Raw genomic sequence first — 11,672 nt, forward strand, 5'->3', positions numbered from 1 at the left:
TCATGTCTCTCCCCCCTTGGTCTTTCCCTGGACCGCATTTAGTGTGTTCCTTTGTTGTCTGTTGTATAGTTGGTGAGCAATTTACGTTCTGCACACTCACCATTTTAAAAAACGCTCAACAACTTTGACCTGCCCCCCCCCAATGGATATATCACTGCCATTTCCTCCCCAGGAGCAGATCGCAGTCTCTTGGGAGTTGGACGTCCCTAGACCAGATGATTGTCAGGGTCCCTTCCAACTCTACGATTCTGACCCCTCACATTATTAAAAGCAGTAAGTCACCAGAATTTTGCCTGCTGTGCTTTCTTGTATTATTTTTAGATCTTATTTAACAACTGGAAAACATCAGGGGCAAGGCCTGTGAATATCTCTGGCTATCCAGCAGGGGGAAAGAAAACCCCACTGAGAAATGGTCATTGGAGCTGATGGGAGTTTGAGCCCAATATCTGAAGCTCTCCCACCTCTGCTATACAGTGGTACCTTGGTTTACGCACTTAATCCGTTCCGGAAGTTTGTTCTTAAACCTAGGCATGCTTTCCCATAGCAGTGGGGGACTCAATTTACAAATAGAACACACTCAACAGGAAGCGAAACATGTTCTTATTCCAAGGCAAAGTTCACAAACCAAAACACCTACTTCCGGGTTTGCAGTATTCTTAACCCAAATTGTTCATAGACTAAGCTGTTCTTAAACCAAGGTACCACTGTACTGTCCATACACACCAGGTCTAAAGATTTCACTACTTTTATTGGTGCTTCAAATTCCTGCTTCTTGAGATTCCATGGTGACCATTGGGGAGAATTCCCACCCCTGAACACATGCTACCTAGGAAATTAAGGCCACCAAGCACACAATATCTTGGCTGTTCCAACAAAACCATTTTATACTTAAAATGCTAAGAGTATTTTTTTAATGTATTGCACAAGATAACAGATTCATAAATGTAAAGGGCCCACTTTTTGGTCAGACATCTTGCAGGTTTCACACAGGCCTTCTATAAGTCTCCTTGTACCAACAAACCCCAACTCAATTTCAGGGATTCCGGGGGGACCCTCCCCCAATTGTCTGTAGTTAAGAGGACATCAGCACAGCTAGTTGCTGCCACTTGGTTCTTTGCATTAGCAGTAGAACAAATCAATACAGACCACAAGAATGGAGAACTTGAGAGACAGCACAAGCTTGTCCCCAGTTCGATTAGCTGAGTAAAACTGCTGTCAGTCAGTTTCATCTATCTGTAAAAACAATTTATTTAAAATTTGCCCCAATTTTAAGCTTGTAATCCCAACTGCTACAAGAGTTTTTAAAAAGAATATTCTGTTTATTTGCTTTTTGACTGCATTTATTCCCTGAAAAACAGATACCATGACGGGTCTCCAGCTGTAAACAAAAACAAATAACACCAAAAAGGCTCCAGGCATTACATCACCTTTGTAAATTTATAAAAATAGTTATTCATCACAAATAATTAAGAGACATGTTTTAGAGACTTCAATTTCTAGATGTAACTAAATGCCAGATTTAGTCCATTAAAACATAAGTTATGGATGTTCAGCAGAAATTTCTCCCTAAGTTCTTTTATTTTGAGAAGGAGGATAAAGCATGACTCCCCAAAATTATTCACAATACTTGAAAGAATACTGACTGCTCTGGGGATGTCAAGGCAAAGGTGCTTTCTGACAGCCTTCAGTCTAAACATAGTACAATATTCCCAACTTGTCCTGGGAAGACAGGGCAAATGACCAATTTTTCTCTCTCTCCCTCCCTCTCCCCCCACCCCCCGGCAATCCAATCTGCATCTCAGGAGAACAGCATCTCAGCAAAATAAAACTTTTAACTGAGAAGTTATCAATCCCTGGTTCAGAAGTATTATTGGAGCACATTCCCCAAATTGTTGAGAAAACCTTTCCCAAGGACTAATTGGGACAAGTGTGAAAAAGACTTAATGGTGAAAATGGAACCACTGTTCCATTATTGTTCATTGTATTTATGTGCATTAAAAGTATATTTTTGTATTTGTGGGTCTTAGTGCTGACTGGATCAAACACAATCCATACATACTTGCAGCATTCAAGAAGCAACCCTCTAGATATTGATGGGTTTCAGTTCCCATTCCTCCCTGTCTGTGCCAGCAGGCAGAAGAAAAGATAGGTAATAATAGAGGGAGGACTGGATTTTTAGTTTGTTTGTTGGTAATGGATTTCATAAAATACAGTCTTTGGCAACTAAAAACCTAAGTTCTTTTCTTATATTGTTTCATATTATTTTATTCATCTTTCCTGTGCATGTAGATAATCTACAACAGCATTCCTTCTCCAACTACACCTGATGGAAGAGTTCTAGGTTCAAGTTAAGGCACTTGGTATTATCCATACTATTTCTCATTGCTTTTTCTTCTTTTTAGCTTTGGGATTTAATAATCCAGGGAGTCCACCTTCTTCCTCGCCAAGTTTTCTCTTCTTTTTCTTAGATTTGCTGTGATCACTATGGTAGCCACTTGAGTCACTTGCATGCAGTCCCAGATCTGCTCTGTGTTGCCCATTCCCTCGATCTGACATATCAAATGTTCCATTATCCCCGTCGTTGTTTCTCATCTCTTCAACACCAGCTGTCGCTATGTCCATCTCCATCTCCTCTGTGCCGTTCTGCGCATCATGGGGCTTTTCATGTTTTCCCTTGTGCTTTTCCTTGAACTCTTCTCCAATGCTGCTTTGGAAAAAAAGTGAAAGAGGGGCAGTAGATGAGCTTTCAAAGGATATCATATCATATCATATATGAGAATAAGAGAAGCTACCATTATTAAAGCTGTTTATTCTATTTCGTATTCTATTCTATTTTCAATTTGACTGGTTTTCTTTCCCATACTGTCTGTCATTTTCTTACTTTTCATGCAAAGGTCAATCCCCCCCACCGGCTCACTAAAATTAAAGTGCAGTCAAATACAGCGGAGCTCATCAAAACCTGAGTATACTTTACAACCTTCACTTTCAGTATTATCCTTGCTAACAAGATGGGGATTACTCTTCAGTCTAAATATAGGTGAAACTCCAACAACACAGAGACTTGTGGAAGAGAAACTATTTCCCACCCTCATCTTCACATCTTTCAACTTCTGATATTTCATCCAAATCTGTTATCCAACTAAATTTGACATGTGATCACTCTGAGAAGACTTTGCTCCCTTATATGCTGGAAGTAAACATTCTTCTGAAGTACTTTGCAAAAAGACACATTACTGTACCTCTTTCTACAGAGTTTTCCTTTGATGCAGAACACTCCAGCAGCATCTGAATCAAAACACAATACTTTAAATATCAGTCTGTTGCCTATTTGGAAGCCAAGGTCTTTCCATTCATCGGTGGACATGTGATCTGGTTTGGGGATGGAAGCATTGAAACAGCCATGTACCAGACAGCCTATGTGACTAGGTGCCATTTTATTGATTGTACCCTGGAAATAGACAGACAAATTAAAAAGGTATGCTATGTAGCCTCTAATTTCTCACAAATCAAGCAGTTGTTTCTCTTACTAGTCTCTTCTATGTTCGATATGGACAATACAATAAGACATTAAGAGACATCATCACTATCTTAAAGCAGAGATCAGTGTCACAGGTGTGCACAGAAGACTTAGTCTGCCAATGCACATTATAATGATTGACTTGAACACTTAAGGTTTAATGCTCACCACAGGATATGGCCCAATCTTTAGTAGCACTGCATACATTTGAAGAAAAGCTCCTTGTATTACAGCTAAAAAAAGCGGGTATGGAATTTTGGTGTATACTAAAACACTAAGAAAATTAAATACAAATAGAAACATATATTCTTGCTATTTTTAGGAACTCTGATATCCTTTCAGATTTTCAGAACCTTATCCTGTATCTGCTCAGTTGGCTTCAAGAGCAATTTTAATATCTTGTTTACAAATAATTAACACACACACACCATGCACCTGCAGTTGTTGGCACTGCTGCAATAGTAGTTATTATTAGAAAGCAATTAAAGAGCACCACACTCTCTCACACACACATATACAACAACAAAAAGAAGAAGACCACAGGTTTTACATTTAGGCACATCTAAAACCATTAATTTCAGGGGACCAACATGCAGAATACAGCATACAATCAGGCTGTAAAAGGTAATTACACCTTGGAGCACTGTAACAAGTCAACTGAAGTACTTTGTGTTTAGATTTCCCACAGAATACTTGTACCATGTACCAGAAAGATGATACAAAGGTCCTGTTTTAAGCATTAAAAGCAAAGGTAAATAAGAAGCATTTATTTACATACCACAAGTTTTTTCCCTTCTTTAGGCTGGAACACAACAAAATCTGCTTCAATGTCCAGATGGACAGCTCCAATGTCATCAATTATATCTCCCACTTCCTTTGTTATTTTAATATCATCATAAGCCACAGGAACACCTTGAAAGCTGCAAGATAAAAGAAGCCACTGGGTAATGACACATATCAAGGAGAGCAACTAAGAACTATGAATGGTTTTAAGGCTGGAATATATCCAATGTCAGCTGCAACCAAGATTGTTCAAGTACATCTTCCTTGTATTACCCTGAACAAGCAAGTGGAAGAAGTGAAATCTTCTAGAGATACAATTTATGTGGAAGCTGCCACATATACTTCCATTTCAAAAGTGGAAAGGTAGGATACAAATTTCTATACAGTGGTACCTCAGGTTAAGAACTTAATTTGTTCTGGAGATCTGTTCTTAACCTGAAACTGTTCTTAACGTGAGGTACCACTTTAGCTAAAGGGGCCTCCCGCTGCCACTGCGTGATTTCTGTTCTCGACCTGAAGCAAAGTTATTAACCCGCGGTACTATTTCTGGGTTAGTGGAGTCTGTAACCTGAAGCGTCTGTAACCCAAGGTACCACTGTACCAATTATAAGGAAGAATGCAATCGAGGAGGCCCTCATAAAAGTTCAAGTTTGGGGGAGCCCAAAATGCAGGTCCTACATTTTACCCACCCAAAAAACCCTGAACTGTTTTGAGGGCCCCTTCGATTGTATTCTTCCTTATAACTGGTATACAACAAAAATTTAATCAGTTTGAGCTGCCAGACTCAAGTTGTGTCTACTAGACCCTTAAAAAAAAAAACACCAACCCAATGTGGACTGAATCACTTCTGGAGCCCCCCTGGGATCAGTGGCCCTGAAGCTTAAGCTTTACAGTATTAGTTTCGTAGTAGATCTGCCCCTGGAGAAAAATAAGCCCTTGTGCAGGTTTCCCACATGCAACTGGTAGGATGCGGGACTAGAGGGGCCACTGGCCTGATCCAGCGCAAGCTTTGCTTAATGTTCTTGGCTGCCACGGTGCTCTCCCCGCTTTCGATCCGCAGAACACAGCCTTTATCCTCCGGGATACTTAGTTGGTCTTTAAGGTGCTACTGGAAGGAATTTTTTTATTTTATCCTCCGGGAGTTTGCTTCCTCCATCCTCTTTCAAGCCCCGACAACGCGCCGTGTGAAGAAGCGGCGGAGGCTGCGCAGGGCGTCCCTCCGGCCTCCCCCCCCCCCGGAGCTCCGCAGCCTCTCGCTACCTCTCCGAGAAGCGGCGCAGCTCGGCGTCCAGCTGCGCGCGGATCCCCGTCCTCTTGCGGTGCAGGAAGCGCGGCGGCAGGGCGACGTGCCTCCGCTGCGGAGTCACCACCAGGCACGAGTAGCGGCTCTCAGTCAGCGCCCGGGCCGCCTCGAAGGAAGGCAGCTCCACGCAGGGCGGCAGGGCGGGCGCCGGGGGAGCCGCGACGGCGGCCGGAGGCTTCTCTTCAGCCTCCTCCATGGCGCTACACGAGGCAACGTCTTCTCCTCGCTGTCGCTCAGCGATGACGTCTTCGCGACTCGCCTCGAATGGCGGGCCGAGAGGAAGAGACGGCGGGGAGGAAATGACTCCTCTTCTGTTTCCGGTGCTAGTTTGGCAGCCATCTCAGGTGTGGCCTCTCTCATCCGGGTCTTTTGGAATGAGCTTTCTTTTTTTTTAAGGCAAGAGCTTGGAGAATGGTTGATTCGCCGGCTAAGCCCGTCAGTTTATAACGTCATCAGCCTAGCTGGAAACTCCTCCCACATGCTAACTATTAGCCAATCCTAGCTCCCCAGTTGTTTATGTTTCACCGTGAGCCGCTAAGGTCGTTTTGCTTTGCTTTTTGGCATCACGTGCGCCTGTTATTTGAGTTTACATAATTCACTTACTGGATTTTCTGAATGCGCGACCGTGATCTCTCTGATACTGTTTTTTTCTTTTGATATTTGTTAGGAGCTGCATTGGCTGCCCTGAAATTGTGCTTTGTTTTTATGACTATTTTTTTTTGCGTAGCAAATTTTAGTTACAACCACACAGTTCTTTAACTTGAGCAAGAAGAAGAATAAAGGGGGGGGGATCTAAGTGTCTCCCACGAGTGGGAGCACCGATTAGTTTTCTTACCGCTTTTTCTGTCCTAGTAACATGTAGGGAATTGCTTCCCTCAAATAATAAGCCGCCAATGAAAAACACCCTATTTTCACAGTAGCATGGATTGCATGTGTGTAGTACGAATATAGGTCGAAGTGTTGGGCTTGGTGGCAGAACGGAATCCTGGTTAGGATTCTAGAGAGCTGGTTTGCCCTCACAAAATGTAATACAGCAGAGTTTTCAGAAATGTGAAAACCCTGGAACAGCCAAACACAGAAGGACACTACGTTTTGCAAAAAGAAAAAGAAAAAAAAAGATATATGGCTGATGGGAATGTTCATTTCTGGCGCTCACATAGCCACACTGCCTACTTTTAAGAAAAATGGTGGGATTAAATCAAAGTTGAGTTAGAGACTAGAAGAATTAGGCGGCCTTGCAAGTGAAATTAAAGTCCTTTGTCTTCACAGCAGTGTCATATGGAAAGTCATTGTGGGTCCTACCCTCCAGAGCAGGAGAAAATAAGCTTGAGATACTTGAAGATGGCTATCATATCTCCTCTTACTCTCCTCTTTTCCAGGCTAAACATACACAATTTCAGTGGGTCTATTCTGAGTAAAACTTAGTAGAATACCACCAATTGCCTGCATATAAGAATAATAAAAGATGCTCCTCTTCAGTTCTGAAGTTTCCATCTCTTTTGGCTAAATCTGAACTTGCACATTATTTGAAGTACTACAAGACGTTTAAGTGGGTGCACACACGCATTGCTTTTTGTGTAAGTCACTTGAGCCTCATTTCTTGGGGGGGAGCAGTTAATAGTAATAATTAGGTCTAGCCCTTTTTGTAAATGTTAGCACAATTTGTACATTTGAATTTTTAATCTCCCCCACCCCAAAACATATTGTCAACTTCTCTAAGTCTTTGTGGAGAGGGTGAGTACTTACGAAAGAAAAATCTACAATGATAAAACAAATGTAGTTTAGGAAGGAGTCACCAGATGGCACAATTGAGCCTCGAATTGCTTTTTGCAAATTCTGTTTTTAACCCCTCTGAAATCAATAGAAGCTTCCCCATCATTTAGCATCAAAAGGCTGAAGAACAATATTCTGCAAAATATTGCTGAAATCTGAACCTGAACTTATTCCTATAGCTTTTACAGTGCTCAGTGCTGCAGTCTTAACTGTAATGGAAACGCTTTTATAGGAAATGGTAAAGGTAACACAACAGTGGTTATCTCGCATTTCCTTCTTGTTCTTCACGGTAGCATTTGAATGGTGATGGCAGTTATGGACATTTCAAGGAATGTCTCTGCTTCTGACCATCATTTTTTAATCTTTTTTGGTAGAGGGTCTTTAAATACTATGAAATCGGAGATACAGTCCACCCCTACATTTAAGTCACTTTCTGAAATCAAGCATAGCTAAAATATTGCGTACATAAACATGCCCAAAAATTTATTTTGTAACCTGAAGATTGGTTTTCTCAATATGTTTGTAACTGATTCAGGACTTTCAACAACTGTCCTAGGGTAATTGTACTGTTCAGACTTGCAGTCAGATTGTAACACATACATAAAAATAAATGCAATTGATTACTGCTGGTCTTCCAGGTTTCCACCTTGCGTGGGCAGCATGCCCAAGTAAAGAAGATTCTCCTCCTGCTGAAGGAGATGCCTTAGGGGGGGTGCCTTGAAAAGCGCCCCCCCGGCACATATTTTAGGGGTACAATTATGCACACGTCACGTTAGGCAGGAGCATAGCTCTGGAAGATGTGTGTCCCAATTTCTCCCCTTGATATGTTGGATGGTAGGAAAATGCCACATTAAAATTGGAATTACAGCAATTATTGTGATATGATCATTATTCAGGAATCCTAGAGATGATTGAATGCTGTGCAAGAGAACGTGTAGAGGCAGGGAGTTGGCCAGTATCAATATAAATGCTGTGCACATTTATTTAAAAGTAATTCTTGATTTAGGATTTGTCTGCACTATACTGAGTTGAGCTGAACTTGATTTAGCCAGCATCTGGCTCGAATATATTTGGGAATGGATACAGATGCTGTCAGCAGCCACATATGCGAAGTTTGCATTGTACTGCTAAGAAGATGAGTATATTTGCCTCTTGGAGCAGGGATGGGGAACCTGTGGCCTCCAAATTTTGATGGACTCCAATTCCCATCAGCCCCAGTCCAGCCAGCGTGGCCAATGAGAGCTGCAGTCTAACAACATCTGGAAGGCCAGCAGTTTCCTACTGCTCTCCTAAACTGTCAAACAACTGTACCCTGAGGAGATATACACATGTACAGTCACTGTTCAGATGTCACAGGGCGAAGGACTGAAACTAATCCCTGGAGTGAACTTGCAGATCATTTAACATTCTCGCTTATGATTTTAGAATATTTGAATTAGCTGTTTAAATTTCCTTTGGCAGTGTCAATTATCCATGACTTTGCTTTGAGCCCAAAACATAGTTACTGGGATACAGAGCAAGTGAGATTATTCTGTTGCTCCATTAAACCAGCTAGAGACCTCTTGAGATTTCTCACACTTCCTGATCCGCCTTACAAATGCAAAGACAAAGAGAAGTTTATTCCAAATCAGATATGGAAACATCTTTCTGTCAATTGCAGTTTTCCTAATACCTTCAAGGGAGGAGATTATAAGAGAGCAAGGAATACATTTTGCTCAAGCAGTGGAGAAGAAGCACTGCAAAGGCAGCACCGGAAAACTAGGATAGATCCATTCAGTTCATCTTTTCAACCACTTAATTTCACAGAGAAAAGGCCTCTGGTTTTCACACTAATTACTCTGGGTAGTTCAGGGTATCAACAAGAGTTGCATAACTTACATAAGTGAAACTGAAGCGTAACATAAAGATATATACAGTGATGAAATATCCATTCAGTTGAGCAACTCATGGGCATCAATGTTGGTTGACAACTTTAAGGATGAAAATCAGGCAGACAAATGAATAACGTCTTAAGGGTTGCAATCCTATACCTGGGGAATATGTTGATGGACTCCAGCTCCGATCAGCTCCAGCCAGTAGAGTCCATGGCCAGGGATGATGGGAGCTGATGTGCAGCAACATCCAGCAGGCCATAGCTCCCCCATCCCTGCTGCACGTGCTTACTTGGGAGTAAGTCCCATCAAACTCAACGGTGCTTAGTTCTGCACAGACATGCACAGGAGCATGCAAGTTATCTCCCACTTGGACTGCTGTAATGTGCTCTACATGGGGCCACCTTTGAAGGTGACCCGGAAACTACAATTAATCCAGAATGCGGCAGCTAGACTGGTGACTGGGAGTGGCCGCCAAGACCATATAACACCGGTCCTGAAAGACCTACATTGGCTCCCAGTACGTTTCCGAGCACAATTCAAAGTGTTGGTGCTGACCTTTAAAGCCCTAAATGGTCTCAGCCTAGTATACCTGAAGGAGCATCTCCACCTCATTGTTCAGCTTGGACACTGAGGTCCAGCACCGAGAGCCCCTTCTGGCGGTTCCCTCACTGCGAGAAGTGAGGTTACAGGGAACCAGGCAGAGGGCCTTCTCGGCATTGGCACCCGCCCTGTGGAAGGCCCTCCCATCAGATGTCAAGGAAATAAACAACTACCTGACTTTTAGAAGACATCTGAAGGCAACCCTGTTTAGGGAAGTTTGATCTTTTATCATGTCTTTAATATTCTTTTGGGAGCCGTCCAGAGTGGCTGGGGAAACCCAGTCAGATGGGCGGGGTATAAATAATAAATTGTTGTTGTTGTTGTTGTTGTTGTTGTTGTTGTTGTTGTTGTTGTTAGTGTGAATGTGCCCATTAACATTTAACTCGGTTCTCTTCAGTCAGAGGCAACTGAATCAGCTTAAGTGCAAGTAAGCTTCTTTCAGCGCCTTGTAAATCACACCAGTCAACTCCTTATATTCATATCAGTGGAAGCCCTTTTGGAATCAGCTTGTGATGACTACGAATAATGCACCGCAATGAAAGTGGCATGATCTGGGCCAAGCAGGATTTATTGCATCTCTTTTTTCTCCCCTTGCACTGAGTAAAACCGCTGACTGCTGGTAACTCTCCTTTTCTTCTTGGTGCTGCTTAAAGATTTAGCTCTGATCAAGGCTCTGTATATGCTTATGCTGCAAAGTTTCTCTGGGTTGAACTTCTGAGTCAAACATTTGCAATGCCAGAGCCAATATTTTGTGAACTCAGCCAGGCTCCATTTTTCCTCCACTAGTTCTTCTCCATTTTTTTTTATTTCAGACTTGTAGGGAAAACTGAAGCCTCTTTAGCCCTGAAGGAATGGAAAAGCCCCGCTGAGAATCCGCTGGTGTGTGCTTCAGTGTTGCGTTAACCTCAGTGTTGTTTTGAAGGCTTCTTCTCTTCCCCTCCTTCCCACTCAGCTTAAGATTTAACTTGGCAGCTCTTTAGGTTCTCAGTGTAACGGGTTTGACTATTTACCATCCTATTCATCCACCCACATGTGAAAAATACAGTGAAATCCCAAGATGTCAAAAGTCAATGATGTATTTTTTATGGGTTTTTAAAAAAAATAGAAAAGCAAAGCACAAGAAACATGGAATATCTGAGAACTGTAGCAGAAATCTAGCCTTAGTTGTTAGCCCACGTATTTGTAAGAATGTTGAAGCAAATGCTCTGAAGACTCGATATTTCTCTTTCCTCTTTCTTTTTCAGCAAGCTATAACATTCAAACCATTTGAGAGGATGGTTGCTTCACCGTTGCTGTGACTACAATCTGTTTTCAATGTGGAATCAATCACACACAACTTTCATGTGTATCCGAATGAAAAATGAATTAAATTAGTTAGTACGTGCAAAATAACAGGCTGCTCCAGGCAAAATTAAGCACTTTACAGTTCTGTTGATTTCAGCTGGTTGGAGGTTTGAACCTCTCCCAATAGCTTCTTCCATGTTTCTCAGTGGCCTTTCATCTTCTGGAGTGTGCCCTGTTTGCCGCCACCACAAATCTGGGTCCATGCTATCAGCGGCGGAGGAAACTGCTCAGAGTCTGCCTGCCTCCCACTCAGCTGCCCTACAGCTGGGGGGGGGGGAGGCAGCAGCAGACCGTTTGGGCAGCGCAGAGCCTGCGCGTGCCCAAGCCACTGCGTTTCTCCCAGGCTCGGGCGCACTGCAGGCCCCGCGGTGAGTGTCACCCAGCATTTTGTCACCCCCCTCAGTGTTGACACCTGGGGTAGCCTGCACCCACCACACACCCCTTCCTCCATTCCTGCATACTATCACCATCTTTCTCC

The 11,672-nt window shown here is 42.6% G+C and overlaps 1 protein-coding gene across 2 annotated transcripts; it reads right to left on the reverse strand.

Moving 5' to 3' along the window:
* Window positions 1-1,298: 1,298 nt before the first annotated feature.
* POLR1F (RNA polymerase I subunit F) lies at window positions 1,299-5,974 on the reverse strand. Of its 2 annotated transcripts, none has more exons than XM_083468956.1 (4): window positions 5,561-5,974; window positions 4,296-4,437; window positions 3,240-3,448; window positions 1,299-2,704 (listed from the first exon to the last, which is right to left on the reverse strand). In XM_083468956.1, exons 1-4 carry the CDS (start codon window positions 5,797-5,799, stop codon window positions 2,380-2,382), a joined length of 915 nt encoding a protein of 304 aa, XP_083325082.1. In that variant the 5' UTR covers window positions 5,800-5,974; the 3' UTR covers window positions 1,299-2,379. The 2 variants fall into 2 exon arrangements, with proteins under 2 accessions (XP_083325082.1, XP_083325081.1); XM_083468955.1 differs by having other exon boundaries at window positions 2,158-2,707; window positions 5,561-5,845.
* Window positions 5,975-11,672: the final 5,698 nt, after the last annotated feature.

This window comes from Podarcis liolepis (assembly GCF_965112155.1).
Source record: "Podarcis liolepis genome assembly, chromosome: 12".
In the NCBI taxonomy this organism is placed as follows: domain Eukaryota; kingdom Metazoa; phylum Chordata; class Lepidosauria; order Squamata; family Lacertidae; genus Podarcis; species Podarcis liolepis.

What these genes read in the sequence shown, in the direction of transcription:
- POLR1F (XM_083468955.1), bottom strand. Translation starts at nt 5,799, where the DNA reads ATGGAGGAGGCTGAAGAGAAGCCTCCGGCCGCCGTCGCGGCTCCCCCG. An exon ending in CTGCGCCGCTTCTCGGAGAG is followed by an intron (nt 4,438 to 5,560) that starts GTAGCGAGAGGC and finishes TTTATCTTGCAG; the next exon opens with CTTTCAAGGTGTTCCTGTGG. An exon ending in AAGAAGGGAAAAAACTTGTG is followed by an intron (nt 3,449 to 4,295) that starts GTATGTAAATAA and finishes GTCTATTTCCAG; the next exon opens with GGTACAATCAATAAAATGGC.